Genomic DNA, 18,720 nt, shown 5'->3' with positions numbered 1-18,720 from the left:
ACAAAATCCAGCAAAAGTACCATACCAAACATTTAGCCTTTTACCATATATTATCCATTATATTGACTAGATCTCTAGTGTTTGCTCTAACAATAAAAAAAAAAAATGTATTCAGAAATGGAAAGCAAGTCCAAGGAGGCAAGATCAGGTGGGACCATTCTAGCCAATGAGAGGGCAGATACGCGTGTGAACAACAGGCACAACGGTTACCACTAGTTACCACAGCCACAAGGTCTACATTGGCTATATCGTAAAAATTCATGAAAACAAAAATGTGCTTAGGTGAAGGAATACGGGTGAGGTGTAGGCATAAGGTTATCCGTGTGTTTAAGGTTAGGATTAGGTTTAAAATCAAATTTTAAGAAGATAAACTGTAGAGATAGGCGGGGTTTATGACGTTGTGGCTGTGGCAAATAGTAACGACCAAGCACAACTCCGTTATAAAGTTTTGTTTTCGCAAAGTTGACAGAATGTCTCGTGTCCTACTTATATCAGTACACTCGTAACAACCTAATCATAACGAAACTTTTATTCGATCAAATAAGCCACACATAGCAAATAAGTCATTACATTTTCTGTTAACCAAATTCGACACTCTCACTGACCTCCATACAAAAACTCCTCACGTTGTGAGCGCTACCTGCTGGAGAAGACAGATATTGGGCCCAGTTATCTCTCTAGCTTCGCCTCTTCCTCTCTGCTTTTATCGAAGATTTTTTATAACTAAACCAAGATAGACCACAGCTTGTCGTTTCTAATGGGAACGAATTAGTCATAGTGGGCAGAACAAGCAAGGAGGTGGGCAGAGCCAAGCACGCGTTAGCGACATCGTATTGGCGTGTTCTAGTATAAATCTGCATATTTCCGTTAGGGAACGCCTACTCTGTGAAGTGCGCGTGTGCAATAAGTCAATTCACCTTTGCACTCCTTCTAAACAGCGCAAATTTTAAAAGCTTTTGCAAAGGGTAAAGTCTACAAAACTTAGTCCACTCTATTCATGACAGCTTCTAGTTTTGGGAACAGAAAACTGTATTGAGATCAAATGTTTAATCGATGAGACAATTTGCAGAATGTCGACCTAAATCCATTTCGTTCCATCTTCTCCCACTGCCCGCCAGTAGGCTTCCTCTCACTACCATATTTGGTAGTGAGCGGAAACGCCAACAGGATGCTTCACATTTATACATCCAGTGAAATATCTGTCTCATTGTTCTATCTGTACTTTTACTCTCTGAGAAGTATTTTAGGGGACGCGGTGCATGCTGGGACTTATACTTATATTGAGGTTGCTTTCCTTTCTCTAATATCAAAGACAGTACAGTATGAACATAGGCTTAAACTGCTTATCCAATAGAAATCCCTGATCACACTTGTAGGCGATGTCATGGCGACGTCGGCTAGAAAAACTCATGCGTAGAAACACATAATGGGGTCTAACGGGCCTCTCGCGCCGAACTGCGCATGTGCATGCCGTCAAAATCAAAGTCACTCCTTCAGTATAATGTTAGTTTTGACGAGAATGAAAACGTGTCAGTTTGTCACTTTCACGAGGTTGGAGCAATATCATGTTCAACTACTTAAAACATTGGCTCAAATTAATGCTGTGCCTCTAGATTTCTAGAAAATTCACAACTAAGGAATAATGTTTAACTACTCTCATTTACTTCTCTAACCCCAAACCCCGGCCTGGTCTGCTTGGTCTGCTTCGCAAGCGTTTCCGGAAGTCTCTCAATGTTGTGCCTCTGGGTTTAGAAACTCTGTGCCAATGTCGCTGCTAATGGTAGACGATAAATACAGAAAACTACATTACGTCATCTCATAAATATTAAGCTGTCCTGGGCGTAGACAAATCCCACCAGCTTCATCAAATACTTCACATATCTAATGAGCTTGACTGACTAGTTTCATTTCACAGCTCACCATCCTCTATAATGGCGGTATCGATAGCAACCGAGCGGCATTGACCGGCGAATTCACCAGCAGCCAGCAAATAAAACAAATTCCACGGCCTTGCTAGCTAACTGGCTTGCCCCATGGCTAGCTGGAAAACGCAAGTGGAAGAATGAATGTAACGAATAAACTGCAGTACCTGCTGGAACTAGCTAGCTAGTTTTATTTATTTGGAGTTCGTAGTGGTCGTTGCTACTGTTAGCTTGCTAGCTAACATTAGCTCATTCACTTGCGGAAGATGGAAAGTGTGCGGATAGTGGCTGTGGAGAGGAACCGATTGGAGGTGGATGCCCTGTCAACATCAGTCGGAATATTAGACTCGGAAATTGTACAAATAAGAAGTGGCAGCAAGTTTTTAAAGGCCAGTGGTGATGCACTCTTCCCCGCTGGAAAAATAACTGCGACGGGGGAAGATGATGGTGGCGGGGGTGGGGAGACAAAACTCTTGGGACTTGCTACCACTTCCCTACTGCACATAGCGATACGGAACGGGATTTACCAAAACCAGGCTGCTAACGGCACCGGTAGTGCTGCCAATCTCAACATGACCACTGGTAAAACACCCAACATCTACAGCCTCGTATCGGTCAGCAGCAGCAGCACCAGCGTGAACTCGTTGTTGACCAGGAGACGCCGGCACAAGAGGAACCTTTCGGCCGCAGCTTCGACAACCTCAAGCCCACCCGCAATCTCCTCCGTCCGGGGAGTGAGACCCACACTGTCCGCCTCGTCTGTCAACAACACACTGAGCCTGGATAGAAGGACCTTGCTTCGCCAGAAGCAGGCGAAGCAGCTCCAGCCCAACGACAAGGCGTGGGTCCGAGCTGACCTCCAGCAGGGGTGTATCCACGTCCATGACCGACTCACGCCCTCCTACCCCCGGGCAGTACTATGCACCGTGGACACCACCGCTGGGGAGATAGCGGCTCGTCTGGGGCAGCTTGGAGGTAAATGTGGAGGGATACTAAGAATGACTCGCAAAAAAAGTGCTTATGTTGACCTGAACGGTAACTGCAATGGTAACCATTGGCATATTGACAACCAACTTGTTGTGAATAAAAGTAACAACGTGAAGACCTCCTACCCGGGTTCTGTGATCTCGTACTCAGGGTCAGAGGAGAACCGACCAGTCTCTCCAATCGAGGGGCTTCATAGCAATAACAACCACACTCAATATTACGTGGACACAAATATATTACTTTCTGACTACAAGATACCAAGCACCTCTTCCTCTGAGGTTTATCTAAATGACAGTGAAGGTGCAGACATGGGCCTGAGTGGGGCCGACAGTTGTGGACTGTACTCAGGCTCGGACATGGAGAGTAGCACCTTTGACGATTTGAGCCCCGGTGGTCCACGGCTCAGCAAGCACCAGGACTCCCTCAGTGATGCTGCTGTCCTAGGGACAAACTCCTCGGTGCTCAGCCCAAACTTTGACCGCGCCACGGAGGAACCGGACCCGTTCGGGAGTTCCTCAGACGAGGTTGAGCTCGACTCTTCCCCGACACACACAGCCAGCATCCCCGCTGTCACTCAGCAACAGACCCTGGAGGGGAAATCCGTGCACGTCCCCTCAACTGATGCCTGCGAAGCTCCCGACAATAGGCTGTCAAAGTCAAACACACTGGAAGAAAAAACCGCTGCTGATGATGGTGGGAAAACAGGTAGCACTGGAGGAGAACCCCCCAGCCTGATCAATCCCCTGTCAAGCTGCGGCAGTAGTGGCAGTAACTCACTGGCCCAACCTCTGACTGGCAGAGCAGCTGTTGAGCGTGACCTGGTTGTCCCAGGGGAGCAGAGAGGGGGCCCGGACCCGGAGAAAGCCTCCCTGACACCGGCCCTCTTCGCCCAGCTGCACGGTGGAGCTGTGAGGAGGCTGGAGGATGATGAGAAGCCCCTGCAGATGCAGAATGAGTACCTCTCCAATCTGGGCTATGGAGACCCGTGGCGGGTACAGGAGGAGGGTATGGACCCGGAAATAGGCTGTCTCATACGCTTCTACGCAGGTGAGTGTAACCTTAGAAAATGTGATTCTCATTTATTATCATGGGTATTAATGAATGATTATGTACTTGTTATGAATGTCTTATGTATGGATTTTGTTATGAAGTCCTTATGTAGGTTAGTAGGTAGGCACCCTTCAAATAAAGTGTACCAGTATTTCTGTGTTGAAAGTGAGTGAGGATTGGGTGGCTCAGGTGAATGTTTCAGTGCTAAATGAGGATACAGCCAGGGTAAGCAGCTTCTAGTCAGATTCTCTAGGTTAGCTTAGCTTGGTGGTTCTCCCTTGGCCCCTGCCCTGCTATCCCTGCCCTGGCTATCTGTCAGTTTGATTGTGTTTGGCTAGTGCTCTGCCCATTATCATGTTGTAAACCCATTCCTAGTCCTACTAAAGTACTGTGTGTCCATCCACCACAATGGCATTGTGTTTGGTCAGTCGGACTGTCGAACAAAAAGATGATTCAATTGTTCCAGCGGCCAAAGACAATAGCCTGCCTTGTGCCTCCGAACCGCCTGCACGCTCCACCCCCCCCACAGGGGAATGAATAGGCAGACACATCTGGAGGTAACAGGTGTGCTCGTTTTCCATGTTGCCCCAAGATCACAATGATTGTTAGGAACCATTTTTCAAAAGTGTGTTTTTGTGTTATTGTTATTGTTTTGGATGTTGTTGGAGGGAGGGCGGAGCATATGGACGGTAGGGATCAGTATGTTTTGAGGTTAACAATAAGTATATTTGTTTTTGACCTTATCTCAAATCTAACCACAGGCATTCAGATGAAAAAATTAATCTCTAACTAACAAACAAACCGCTTATGTTTGAAATTGCCTAGAACAGAGATGGGCAACTTTGATGGGGGTGGGGGCCACAAAAAATCAGAACTCATCATGAGGGGCCTCAGTGGCTCGCGGGTCTGCGTACCCACATCCATACCCACACATGCAGTCAGAGCTGGCTCTAGCTTTTTGGGGGCCCTAAGCAACATTTTGGGGGGGGCCCGCCACCTTGCGAACAAAACACAGAATTTAAAAAAAGTTTTAGAGTTAAAGGGTAGGAAGCTTTTACTCACCAATGTAACAGTGTGGTCAAATACTTATTATAAACTGGGTGGTTCAAGCCCTGAATGCTGATTAGCTGAAAGCCGTGGTATATCAAACTGTATACCATGGGTATGACAAAACATTTATTTTTACTGAGCTAATTACGTTGGTAACCAGGCACCTCGGGGGTTTGTGGTATATTGCATTGTGTCGTGCATAAGAACAGCCCTTAGCCGTGGTATATTGGCCATATACCACACCCCCTCGGGCCTTATTGCTTAAGTAACTTATAGGTAACCAGATCATGAGTACAACTACTGTAAGTACAAGCATAGTTATGTTTTTGGATTATTACATATTTATTAAAGATGCACTATGCAGAAATCAGAAATCGCTCCGCCATTTCCTGGTTGCAAACATTCTAATAGTTCGCCTAATTTCAGTTTATGTGACAAAACAAGCAAGTATTCAAATAACCAATTCATCATCAAGCTTTTATTCTTTGAAACAACTGTGTAGTGCTAGGGCAAAAACCAAAACGTGCACCCAGGGGGGGCACCAGGACCAAGTTTGGGAACCCCTGGTGTAGAGAATCATTGTACCATCTAAACCGCTGTGAAATATATTTTCCATAACCAAAACTATAGTATTTTCAGCTGTTTGAAGCTTGTGTACAAAACTGAAAGTAAAAGACGCATAAACGAAACTTAAAAACATTGAAGCATAGAAATAGTGCACATAGAACAGATCTACCACTTCTTAGACTTGATTTCAATGATTGACAGAGCTACAACTCACATTTCTATGTGAATTTTGTCGGGTCGCCCAAAAAGTTACATATTGGAGTTTTAACTTATTTCCGGATATCTTCTAAACTACCCACAATGCACTATTTCTCGATGTCATATGGAGGATCTACTCTGTGCTACCGAGTTCATATGCTGGCGCGTTAGCTAGCTCAAGCTAGCTAACGTTAGCCACTAGCCATGCTAGCATGTAATTACATTCCAGACCAAATGTTTGCGGTGGTGGATTGTAGCTCACCAATCACATGAAGTGTGATGTAAACAAGAAGCAGATGGGGCACGTGCGGCCATGCAGTTTTCTCTTCAGACTTTGTGGCTGTGTTATCTAGTGGGAATCCGTTAGCATGGCAGACTCTGGTGCCTTCTTGCCATGGGCTCAAAACGAAAGAGAAAATCATACGTGCTTGTTCAAATTTTATAGTACCTCGTCTTTTCTCCTTTTTGTTTTGTAAACTTTTCGGCATGTTCTCTGTGAAGTAGGCTACGGGAGTTTTGTAACTTTTTCCACCTTGACTTAGTGCTAGCGCGCTAGCTGACAGACATCAGGAATCTATCTGTACTGAACAAAAATATAAACGCAACATGGAACAATTTCAACGATTTTACTGAGTTACAGTTCATATAAGGAAATCAGTCAATTGAAATAAATTAATTTGTCCCTAACCTATGGGTTTCACATAACTGGGCAGGGGCACAGCCATGGGTGGGCCTGGGAGGGCATAGGCCTCCCAGGCCCACCCATGCAAACTTTTATTTCAGCTCATGAAACATGGGACCCACACTACATGTTGCGTTTATATTTTTGTTCAGTATATTTTGGATTTCCTTTACTCGCCCTTGGCCCCGTGAACCGCCACTCCCCCTCCCTTTGGTAGCTAACTCAGCCTGCACTCTTTTAAAAGTTTTACCATCAATCTGTAAATCTGCCCTCTCTTTGCTTTTAATCTGCGGTTATGTTTTAGTTGTGTTATTTGTGTTCTAGCTGATCTCCAGTAGTTGGGCTCTAGCTTGCTGACCATAACCGTGGTGGTTGGATGGGCCCCAGCCATCAATCTGTAAGTCTCTGCTCTCACTTTGCTTTGATCTGTGGTTATGTTTTAGTTGTGTTGTGTTCTAGCTGGTCTCCAGTAGTTGGGCTCTTGCTTGCTGACCATAATCGTGGTGGTTGGCTAGGCTGGCTAGGCTAATAGCTAGTTGGCTAAATAGCTAATGTTAGCTGGCTGGCTAGCTTGCTGGCTAAGATTACTACATATAGCTAACATTCTTTGATAACTGGTTAGATGGCGTTATGTATTTCCAAAACTTTGGTTTACTTTAATGTAGTTGTAAGCTAGGTGTTGATAGCAACTGGCTGACTCATGTAGTGCAAACGTAACATTAGCAGCCTGGTAGGGCTAACGTTAGTAGGCTAATAGGGCTAACGTTAGCAGGCAAGTTGGCTAGCAACCTTGCAAGTTGATTTGTAACAATAAATTCATTTGGTTATAAGTTGGCAGAAAATGTAATTGAAACCAGTAATCATGAGTGCAAATGATTTGGTTTAATTTGAAGTTATACATTTGAAGTTATTTCTGTTGGAGTTTACATTATAGGGAATAGGCTGGCTTGCTGGGTCCTCCATATTACATTACCCCCCGGAAAAACATTTTCCGACATGACTTCGGCATTCTTCAGAATTCTGATCGGTTTTATGTAATAACTCGAAAAATAGAAAATGAGGTATAACTTTGTATTGGGACTTTTGATCCGTATACTAATGCAAATCCACGTTACGTGGTTACATTTATGCTACCTACCCTTTAATTTCCTGCAATTCTACACATTCTGTCATGGGGCATAGAGCAAATGCTGAAAGTTTGCTGCAATTCTACACATTTTGCCATGGTGCAGAGAGAAGATTTGGCAATTTTATAGGGTAACTAATTTCATGCAATTGTACAAATTTTGCCATGGGATGGAGAGAAAAATTAGCCGTTTTTAATATGATATGAGTGTGACTAACAAAATCAATCCCCCCCCCAGTTGGTAATTAAACCATGATTACTACAAGTTTAGATAGCTGGCCGCTAGAATAATTTGCCAATCTAAAAATGTTTTGCTGACATAGGCTAATTGAGTGACTGTCAGTAACTGACATAACGAGAACTGCTGATGCAAGACCACATTTCCAAATTGCACATTATGTATTCTACTAACCTAGTTGAGAGTTAAGACTTTTTTTGTGTGTGGAAATTGATCCGTGGGCCTACAAAAGGTGGGCCGAGTTGCCCATCCCTGGCCTAGAACAACACTAGTAAAGGAGATGATCTGTTATGTGAAGGGATACATGGCTCCAGTTCTCCCCAGGGCAGGGATAGTCTACAGAGAGCCTTTGTACCAGTGTCTCTGTGTGAGAGTAGCTGGTGTGGCGTGCAGGGGCCTGCATTGAGCAAAAATGTGGCGTGAGAGGAAAAAGGAGAAGTACTAGCATGATGGAGGAGGAGGAGGAGAGAAGGCAGGTCTTATAATCAGGAATATACTGTTTCAGAGAGATTTCTGGACTGAAGCGCTCTGTCTTTCTCTATCTGTTTATGTCATGTCACCCCTCTCTCCCTCTCATGCCACCCCCTCTCTCTTTCTTTCCCTCTTTCTCTCTGCATGCCAAGTACCCATTCATTAAATTCAGAAAGTATCCATTCAGTTAAAGGGGCAGTCTGTAGTTGCTACATCAGTTTTGGGATTTATAAATTAGTCATATATTCCCATTGATTGTTGAAGAATATAACTTATACATTTCTCATTAGCTTATTACAACTGTCACCACACCACAACCTAAAATATAAGCTTGTTTTACTCCAATGTTTGTAAATGTAAACAACCGCTGTATAGCCTCAAAGCATGGTTTAAACAATAACTTTGGATACATACTGTAGCTCTATGAATTTAAGAGTGGTTACATTTCTCCAGGCCCATCCCTCAGCTTTTTACCAAAACAGAGGGGTGTTCACTTTGTTATTGATTCAACTGCGGATTAGCGCTGTAAAGGACTATTTTAATCATTCATGTTACAGTTACAACCAGTTGACATCTGAGCGCGTTTGTACACGCATTTCCTTCTACATCAGCGTTTCCCAAACTAGGATGGGGTTGCAAGAGAAAAATATGCGCTTGGTTCATAGGGGTTACTTCAGTAACCTCCGGTAGCTCCTAGATGCGGTTGTAATAAACAGAGCGGATTCTGTTTTCTTTCTAAAAATGTCGCTCTATCTTTTGAACCATTTAAGCTACAAAATATTATGACCCCATCACTGAAAGATAAGACTCTCAGGAACACGCATGTGTCTGTTTCTCTATACAATGCCCACAAGCTGCACAGGACTCATTAGACCAGGCACTAAATCAGACTGGGTGGAAAAGAACATCATCATCAATGAGATCATACCATATTAATGCCTGATTATCTTCTGACTTCCCAATACCTTTCTGATGCATTTCAGTCACTTCAAACCATACTTCCTTCAGATTGAAATACTGTCAGTCTGATTTGTAATAGACTGTCATATCCCCAATTAAAAAAAGTAAACATTGGCTGTTGATTACATCCCGTTTTTCTTACATGGTGTGGTCTCGAAAAAATGCATATCAAAATGGGGTCACGGGTCACAACCTTGGGACCCCTGCTTTACATTGTTGTTTTAACGGCCTGTTCTAAGTTTGTACACACTAGTCTATAGTAACGTTGGAAGATACCTGTTTGTTATGTAATGTATGTTAGTGATGGGGGAGAAAAATTTGATACAGTTACATATCGCAACATTATTTTTGGCTCCAAGTAAGAAGGCTATTTTTGCTGCTGTAGGTAGCGTTAGCTAGCGCTAGTCGGCTGTACGTGCGCCAAAACGCCGGTATTTTTCATCCTATAGCTTGTTCTTCATCTCCTTTTTAAATAGTGAGCCAACATGCTTTCAGCACTTTTATTTCCCTGACTGATCAAAACTAGTTTATCGTGCTTTCTCTTGTCCCTGCAGCAGACATATAGTGAGCAATATGTTTGGAACATCAAATCGCAATACAATCCCAGTATCGAATCGTGAGAATAACAATACATATCATTTCAGCACCTGAGTATGGTGATAATATCATATCATGAGGCCCCTGGCTATTCCCAGCCCTAGTGTATGTCAATGTATTGGGGTGTGGAACTGGGAAGGCTTTCTCCTTTCAGGGTGGGTTTTGGCATCTGTCTGGGAGTGTCAAGGCTATTCAAGGTAGATTCAAAGAGCTGATCTATTCTAGACTACTTGTGGAAATAATTGAAGGAGACTTGGGTACTTAGGTTTTGGATTGTGTGTAAAGTAAGAGTTGTGATGCCTAGGGCTGTTCATCGTTGCCAGTCAGAGGAGTCTGAGTCGGACATTCTGAGTGCCCCCTGGAAAAGGCACGTTGGACACACAAACACACACAGTGTGTGCTTTGCTGACGAGGAGAGAACAATGAGCTGTGCAGAACTCAAATTTCACCTCCTCAGTGTTGGTGATCTACCTGCGACAGTAGACAGTATAGTCGGCTGCCTGCCCAAACTGCATTACCCAGAGGTCACTGGCTGCTCTGTCTCTGCTCCACCCCAAGGTAACTGCTCTAGCTCCGCTACCAAGCCCAGCAGCTAGGGCTGTGACGGCCATGGAATTTTGGATGATGGTTATTGGCCAGCCAAATGACCGCAGTCTCTGTAAAAACTGCTCGACACACATTTTTAACTCTCCTCTGCTCCTGACTGCATGTGCTGTCATAAAAATAGAATGAATAGAACGGGTGTCCCAATTCCAGTCAATGATGGCATAATAGGTGGATTGGCGGCCATTGCGAGGAAAAAAAGCAGGAAGTGTACCCATCAATATGTGCTGTGATTTTTTGATTCAACTCAACTAACATCACAAAAAAGACATTCCCTTGCATGAGCCAAATCAGTTAACATCATTTAAATGAACATTCTACATTACCATATAAATTATTTCATCACAATACCAGGCGAGTGTGCCCATGAGTTTACCAGTCAAATTGCCCCACGATTGCCCGGCCGTCCCGTCTTCAGTCAGTTGTTTGTTCCCAGAAACTAAAGTCATACAAAAAAAACTAACTGTCGGTTACACAGGTGTATGGTAATTGTTCCAGCCCTACCAGCAGCTGGAAGTGAAATACAATTCCATTTCAACTTACTGTGCTGGTGGCCAGGACGGTTGGTCATTATGACGGGGAATTTGAGACAAAATATCTAAAGGATCATATTATTAAACAGACTTTCCAAACGTGGGTCTGTTTACCTCATGTCAAAATAAAAATCACACACAAGCTATTCCTTTTTTGTCCACATATGTCCACAACAGACCCACGTTTGGAAATTCTGTTTAATAATACGATCCTTCAGATATTTTGTCTCAAATTCCCCCCGTCATAATGACCATCCTGCCTACTGGCACAGTAAGTTGAAATGGAATTGTATTTCATTTCTGGCTTCACACAGACTGTTTTAGTGCAACCCAATACAATTGAAAGCAACACTAGTGTATGTAAATACACCCGCATTGCTAAAAGCACCTACTCCCCTGTCTGGTTTAACTTGACAACCCCACACACCCAAAACATCCTTGTCCTCCTGTCTGTATAACCATAGAAAGACGGAAAGAAAGTGTCAATGATTTGAGTGTGAAAAGAAAGTTAGTTATGGAGTTTAATGTTCATGTTGTGGACAGACTAAAAGTTGATGTGTATGTGTTGTTGGAAATGGGAATGAATGGACAGTCCTTGGAGACTACGCTTGTTGGGGACAATTATTTGAGTGGCTGTGAAAGGGTGGGGTGTCTTTTGGATGCCTAAGGTCAAACACAGACAGGACATTGGATAAGAGTTAGGATGTTTGGGATGCCTTTAGAAGGTTCTTGGACATAAGGGAAGGGCGGGGACACCAGAAGTGCTAAGAATGTCTACTCCGTCCAACTCCGTCTCAGACAGGAAGTGGTCATGAGGGACAGGATGTTGCTCTGCGGAAAGGAAGGGGTGGAAGGAAAGGGTGTACATGTACAGTTGAAGTCGGAAGTTTACATACACCTTAGCCAAATGCATTTAAACTCAGTTTTTCACAATTCCTGACATTTAATTCTAGTAAATATTCCCTGTCTTAGGTCAGTTAGGATCACCACTTTATTTTAAGAATGTGAAATGTCAGAATAATAGTAGAGAGTGATTTATTTCAGCTTTTATTTCTTTCATCACATTCCCAGTGGGTCAGAAGTTTACATACACTCAATTAGTATTTGGTAGCATTGCCTTTAAATTGTTTAACTTGGGTCAAACGTTTCGAGTAGCCTTCCACAATCTTCCCACAATAAGTTGGGTGAATTTTGACCCATTCCTCCTGACAGAGCTTGTGTAACTGAGTCAGGTTTGTAGGCCTCCTTGCTCGCACATGCTTTTTCAGTTCTGCTTGCAAGCAACCCCCTTTTTCCTCCAAACATAACGATGGTCATTATGACTAAACAGTTATATTTTTGTTTCATCAGACCAGAGGACATTTCTCCAAAAAGTACGATCTTTGTCCCCATGTGCAGTTGCAAACCGTAGTCTGGCTTTTTTATGGCGGTTTTGGAGCAGTGGCTTCTTCCTTGCTGAGCGGCCTTTCAGGTTATGTCGAAATATGACTTGTTTTACTGTGGATATAGATACTTTTGTACCCGTTTCCTCCAGCATCTTCACAAGGTGCTTTGCTGTTATTCTGGGATTGATTTGCACTTTTCGCACCAAAGTACGTTAATCTCTAGGAGACAGAACGCGTCTCCTTCCTGAGCAGTATGACGGCTGCGTGGTCCCATGGTGTTTATACTTGCGTACTATTGTTTGTACAGATGAACGTGGTACCTCTTCAGGCGTTTGGAAATTGCTCCCAAGGATGAACCTGAGGTCTTGGCTGATTTCTTTTGATTTTCCCTTGATGTCAAGCAAAGAGGCACTGAGTTTGAAGGTAGGCCTTAAAATACATCCACAGGTACACCTCCAATTGACTCAAATGATGTCAATTAGCCTATCAGAAGCTTCTAAAGCCATGACATAATTTTCTGGAATTTTCCAAGCTGTTTAAAGGCACAGTCAACTTAGTGTATGTAAACTTCTGACCCACTGGAATTGTGATACAGTGAATTATAAGTGAAATACTCTGTCTGTAAACAATTGTTTGAACAATTACTTGTGTCATGCACAAAGTAGATGTCCTAACTGACTTGCCAAAACTATAGTTTGTAAACAAGAAATGTGTGGAGTGGTTGAAAAACTAGTTTTACTGACTCCAACATAAGTGTATGTACACTTCCGACTTCAACTGTATACATACATTATGTGTGTGTGTGTGTGTGTGTGTGTGTGTGTGTGTGTACACTACCGGTCAAAAGTTTTAGAACACCTACTCATTCAAGGGTTTTTCTTTATTTTTTACTATTTTCTACATTGTAGAATAATAGTGAAGACATCAAAACTCTGAAATAACACATATGGAATCATGTAGTAACCAAAAAATTGTTAAACAAATCCAAATATATTTTATATTTGAGATTCTTCAAATAGCCACCCTTTGCTTTGATGACAGCTTTGCACACTCTTGGCATTCTCTCAACCAGCTTCATGAGGTAGTCACCTGGAATGCATTTCAATTAACACGTGTGCCTTCTTAAAAGTTAATTTGTGGAATATATTTCCTTCTTAATGCATTTGAGCCAATCAGTTGTGTTGTGACAAGTTAGGGGGGATATACAGAAGATAGCCCTATTTGGTAAAATACCAAGTCCATATTATGGCAAGAACAGCTTAAATAAGCAAAGATAAATGACAGTCCATCATTACTTTAAGACATGAAGGTCAGTCAATATGGAAAATGTCAAGAACTTTGAAAGTTTCTTCAAGTGCAGTCGCAAAAACCATCAAGCGCTATGATGAAACTGGCTCTCATGAGGACCGCCACAGGAATGGAAGACCCAGAGTTACCTCTGCTGCAGAGGATAAGTTCATTAGAGTTACCAGCCTCAGAAATTGCAGCCCAAATAAATGCTTCACAGAGTTCAAGTAACAGACATCTCAACATCAACTGTTCAGAGGAGACTGTGTGAATCAGGCCTTCATGGTCGAATTGCTGCAAAGAAACCACTGCTAAAGGACACCAATAATAAGAAGAGACCTGGGTCAAGAAACACGAGCAATGGACATTAGACTGGTGGAAATTTGTCCTTTGGTCTGGAGTCCAAATCAGAGATTTTTGGTTCCAACTGACGTGTCTTTGTGAGACGCAGTGTGGGTGAACGAATGATCTCCGCATGTGTATTTCCCACCGTAAGGCATGGAGGAGGAGATGTTATGGTGTGGGGGTGCTTTGCTGGTGACACTGTATGTGATTAACCAGCATGGCTACCACAGCATTTTGCAGCGATACGCCATCCCATCTGGTTTGGTCTTAGTAGGACTATCATTTTTGTTTTTCAACAGGACAATGACCCAATACACCTCCAGGCAGTGTAAGGGCTATTTTACCAAGAAGGAGAGTGATGGAGTGTTGCATCAGATGACCTGGCCTCCACAATCACCCGACCTCAACCAAATTGAGATGGTTTGGGATGAGGCGGACCGCAGAGTGAAGGAAAAGCAGCCAACAAGTGTTCATCATATGTGGGAACTCCTTCAAGACTGTTGGAAAGGCATTCCAGGTGAAGCTGGTTGAGAGAATGCCAAGAGTGTGCAAAGCTGTCATCAAGGCAAAGGGTGAATATTTAAAGAATCAAATATAATATATTTGGATTTGTTTAACACTTTTTGGGTTACTACATGATTCCATATGTGTTATTTCATAGTTTTGATGTCTTCACTATTATTCTACAATGTAGAAAATAGTAAAAAATGACCGGTAGTGTACAGTCGTGGTCAAAAGTTTTGAGAATGACACAAGTATTGGTCTTCACAAAGTTTGCTGCTTCAGTGTTTTTAGATATTTTTGTCAGATGTTACTATCGTATACTGAAGTATAATTACAAGCATTCCATAAGTGTCAAAGGCTTTTATTGACAATTACATTAAGTTTATGCAAAGACTCAATATTTGCGGTGTTGACCCTTCTTTTTCAAGACCTCTGCAATCCGCCCTGGCATGCTGTCAGCTAACTTCTGGGCCACATCCTGACTGATGGCAGCCCATTCTTGCATAATCAATGCTTGGAGTTTGTCAGAATTTGTGGGTTTTTGTTTGTCCACCCGCCTCTTGAGGATTGACCACAAGTTCTCAAAAAAAAAAAAAAAGTTCTCAATGGGATTAAGGTCTGGGGAGTTTCCTGGCCATGTTTTGTTCCCGAGCCACTTAGTTATCACTTTTGCCTTATGGCAAGGTGCTCCATCATGCTGGAAAAGGCATTGTTCGTCACCAAACTGTTCTTGGATGGTTGGGAGAAGTTGCTCTCGGGGGATGTGTTGGTACCATTCTTTATTCATGGCTGTGTTCTTAGGCAAAATTGTGAGTGAGCCAACTCCCTTGGCTGAGAAGCAACCCCACACATAAATGGTCTCAGGATGCTTTACTGTTGGCATGACACAGGACTGATGGTAGCACTCACCTTGTCTTCTCCGGACAAGGTTTTTTCTGAATGCCCCAAACTATCGGAAAGGGGATTCATCAGAGAAAATGACTTTACCCCAGTCCTCCGCAGTCCAATCCCTGTACCTTTTTTTTTTTTCTCCAGCCTTGTCCTCGTCAACACTGTCACCTGTGTTCACGAGAGAATCACTGACATGATGTCAGCTGGTCCTTTTGTGGCAGGGCTGAAATGTAGTGGAAATGTTTTTTGGGGATTAAAGAGGGACTTTGCATTAATTGCAATTCATTTGATCACTCTTCATAACATTCTGGAGTATATGCAAATTGCCATCATAAAAACTGAGGCAGCAGATTTTGTGAAAATTAATATTTGTGTCATTCTCAAAACTTTTGACCACGACTGTACATTAACACAGACTATGCCTACACTACTCCACCTAGAATGGTTTGAGTTTACATTACATGTATGTTTGTCTAAAATTAGCCTATACCATTGTGTTTTACATTGGTGCACAAAATGCTGTTGTATGTAGGCCTGTAACTAGTGGCCTGATCAGAGGATGAGCCCCTCATTGTATGTAGGCCTGTAACTAGTGGCCTGATCAGAGGATGAGCACATCATTGTATGTAGGCCTGTAACTAGTGGCCTGATCAGAGGATGAGCACATCATTGTATGTAGGCCTGTAACTAGTGGCCTGATCAGAGGATGAGCACATCATTGTATGTAGGCCTGTAACTAGTGGCCTGATCAGAGGATGAGCACATCATTGTATGTAGGCCTGTAACTAGTGGCCTGATCAGAGGATGAGCACATCATTAGGGAGAGGGGGGGGGTGTGGGTCGAGGATTCCTCAAGTGTGTATGAGTTAGGGCCTCCTAGCTCTGAGCCCCAAACCCTCCATCAGTGGCTCTGTGTGTGTGTGTGGTTGGGTGGTAAGGCTGCCCATCCTTTACTGTACCTTCATTTACTTTGAACATTATTGTAGTGATGTAGCCATGTTGATGGAAACGGTGGTCTCTGAAGTAGGGAGAGAGCAGCCAGACCAAGGGTGCATCCCAAATGGTACCTTATTTCCTATCTGGTCAAAAGTAGTGCACTAGGGAATAAGTGGCTATTGATGATGCAAGCCAGATAGGCTGTAGGGACTCTGGGTAGAGCAGACCAGATAGTTCTGCCTGGGACCAGAAACAGCCCCAGGGAGGGGTGCGGGGCTTGTCCCTAGAGCCATGGGAGCAGACAGAAAAGGAGCAGGGGGGGGTATGCTAATGAGGACACGCCACATTCTCTCTGAGGGGGCATTGTATGGAATAACGTAATCCTCTCCTCTCTGGGCTGGGGGGAATATTTTTTTAACCCCTCTGGTCTCGCTCTCTCACGAGCTCTTTCTCTCACTCTGCTCTGTTTATAGCTTATACCTCAGCCCCCCCCTTCATTACCCTGCAAACCAGCATATAAACACTTGTGGCCTGGCTGCTCTCTCTGTATGGTCTGTAACCATAACGATAATCTAGAGTATGTTGATAATCACACATTTCATACATTCCACAGGGCTGTTCAGACGTGACTGCACGTGCTGTTAACTAGCTCTATCTCATCTTTAGTCAGTTCTCTATTATTGATGGACCTGGGGGTGTCTATCTTCACCTTTCTCTCTTAAAGAGACAGAGGGCTACAGGATACCACTATGCAGCCTCTGGCCAGAGCTGTGCCACCTTTTGGCAATGTGTGTGTGTGTGTGTTTATGTTGAAAAGAAAGTGTGTGTGTTTTGGTGTTACTGGTATGTAATGTGCATTGATGAATAGCACAGCAGTCTGGATGACTTTATGTCTACAATTCGTCTTTCTCTCCTTTCTCCCTCCATCCCTCCCTCTATCCCCCCGAGTAAAGCACTGGAACACCTGAGAGTGTGTGTGTGTGTGTGTGTGTTAAAGTGAGTGAGGCAGAGAGGGTATCAGAGGACAAAAAACGGCAATCTCAGGAAAATATGATCGTATACACACACACACACACACACACACACACACACACAAAGGGCTCTATAAGAAGAAATGGAGAAGCAGACAGATCTGGTTGTCAGCTCTTTCTCTCTCTCTCTGTCTCTCTCTTAGTCGCTGTCTCTCTCTCTCTCTCTCTCTTAGCCTCTCTCTAAAACTGGAACTGGCTCCCGTGTGTGTGTGTGTGTGTGTGTGTGTGTGTGTGTGTGTGTGTGTGTGTGTGTGCAGGTGTCACATTAACGCAGAATTCCGAGTCCCCCCCCCCCCTGCGTTTTGTAAACGCAGATCTAAAATGCTTCTTATTGTAATTTCTGCATCAGACTACCTTTGTGCTTCAGTTGCACTTCTCCACTCAGATGACAATTCACGAACAAGGCATTCTATCGGCACACAGTGCTCTGACTGATGTGGAACTACTTTTCTCTGGTACTTTTCTCGGTTTAGCCTACTTTTCTACGGTAAAATGCAAGATTAACTTCAGGCAAAAAAGGAAATGTAGCTGGCTACATTCTTTCTATGATAACCATTAGAAATAATGTTTATCATGACCTTGCTTTTTCATTGTAAGCTCATTTACTTGTGTGGCTGCGATCCAAATAACGTTGCACTTCTGCGGTAATCTCATGAAAATGAAGCTATTTTCTGCCGAATGTGTTGCAGTAATGTATTTTCTGTGAAGGAAAACTATGGTTGCACGCCCCTGATCACTCTTGAAGCAACAACAAAAAACACTGTTGGCTTTCAATATAAAACACAGGTGAAATGGTTTAAAACACAGATTTTTTGATTGTCTGCATTATGAAAATGCTGATTGCTGAACTCAGCTTGACCCCTGGTGTGTGTGTGGGTGGGTGACAGCCTACATGAGAGCACACCCATTCTTAAAGTGCTAAAAATGTTTTTCTACACACACACCTTAGTGCTGCTAAAAATGCACACCACCAAGCACTGACCCAGTCAGTACAGTCAGTACTGCAGGAGCTCCATCTGCCGCAGTTCTGGCTCAGACAAGGCTTATCTGCTACCTGTGTATGTGGTGGCCAAGGTTAAGACTTCCCTGGGAGAGGAACGCTTTCATTTCCTGAGGAAATAAAGGGCTAAGGTTAGGGCTAGCTGAATGAATTACATCTACCCTTACACCTCCTCTCCATTCATTAACACTGACCGTCCAGCCACCCCTCAGCCACTAGAACTATAAATTATACGTCACGTAACCTGTAACTAACCTCACCTAAACACACCGAGACACACACGGACACACACGGACACACGGACACACACACAGAGACACACACATACAGACACACACAGAGACCCTCTCTCTCCCC

The 18,720-nt window shown here is 43.5% G+C and overlaps 1 protein-coding gene across 1 annotated transcript in view; it reads left to right on the top strand.

Moving 5' to 3' along the window:
* Positions 1–2,004: 2,004 nt before the first annotated feature.
* Positions 2,005–18,720, top strand: part of LOC311124070 (PH domain leucine-rich repeat protein phosphatase 1-like) — a 40,876-nt gene continuing 24,160 nt past the window's right edge. Inside the window, exon 1 of the mRNA XM_084198287.1 lies at positions 2,005–3,956. Coding sequence (XP_084054413.1) covers positions 2,189–3,956 — 1,768 coding nt within the window. The 5' untranslated portion in view covers positions 2,005–2,188. The remainder of the gene's footprint in view (positions 3,957–18,720) is intronic.

This window comes from Coregonus lavaretus (genome assembly GCF_964263955.1).
Source record: "Coregonus lavaretus genome assembly, contig: HAP1_SCAFFOLD_566, whole genome shotgun sequence".
NCBI lineage: Eukaryota > Metazoa > Chordata > Actinopteri > Salmoniformes > Salmonidae > Coregonus > Coregonus lavaretus.
The sequence above is the reverse complement of the archived record's forward strand: the minus strand, read 5'-3'. Positions and strand labels throughout refer to the sequence as shown.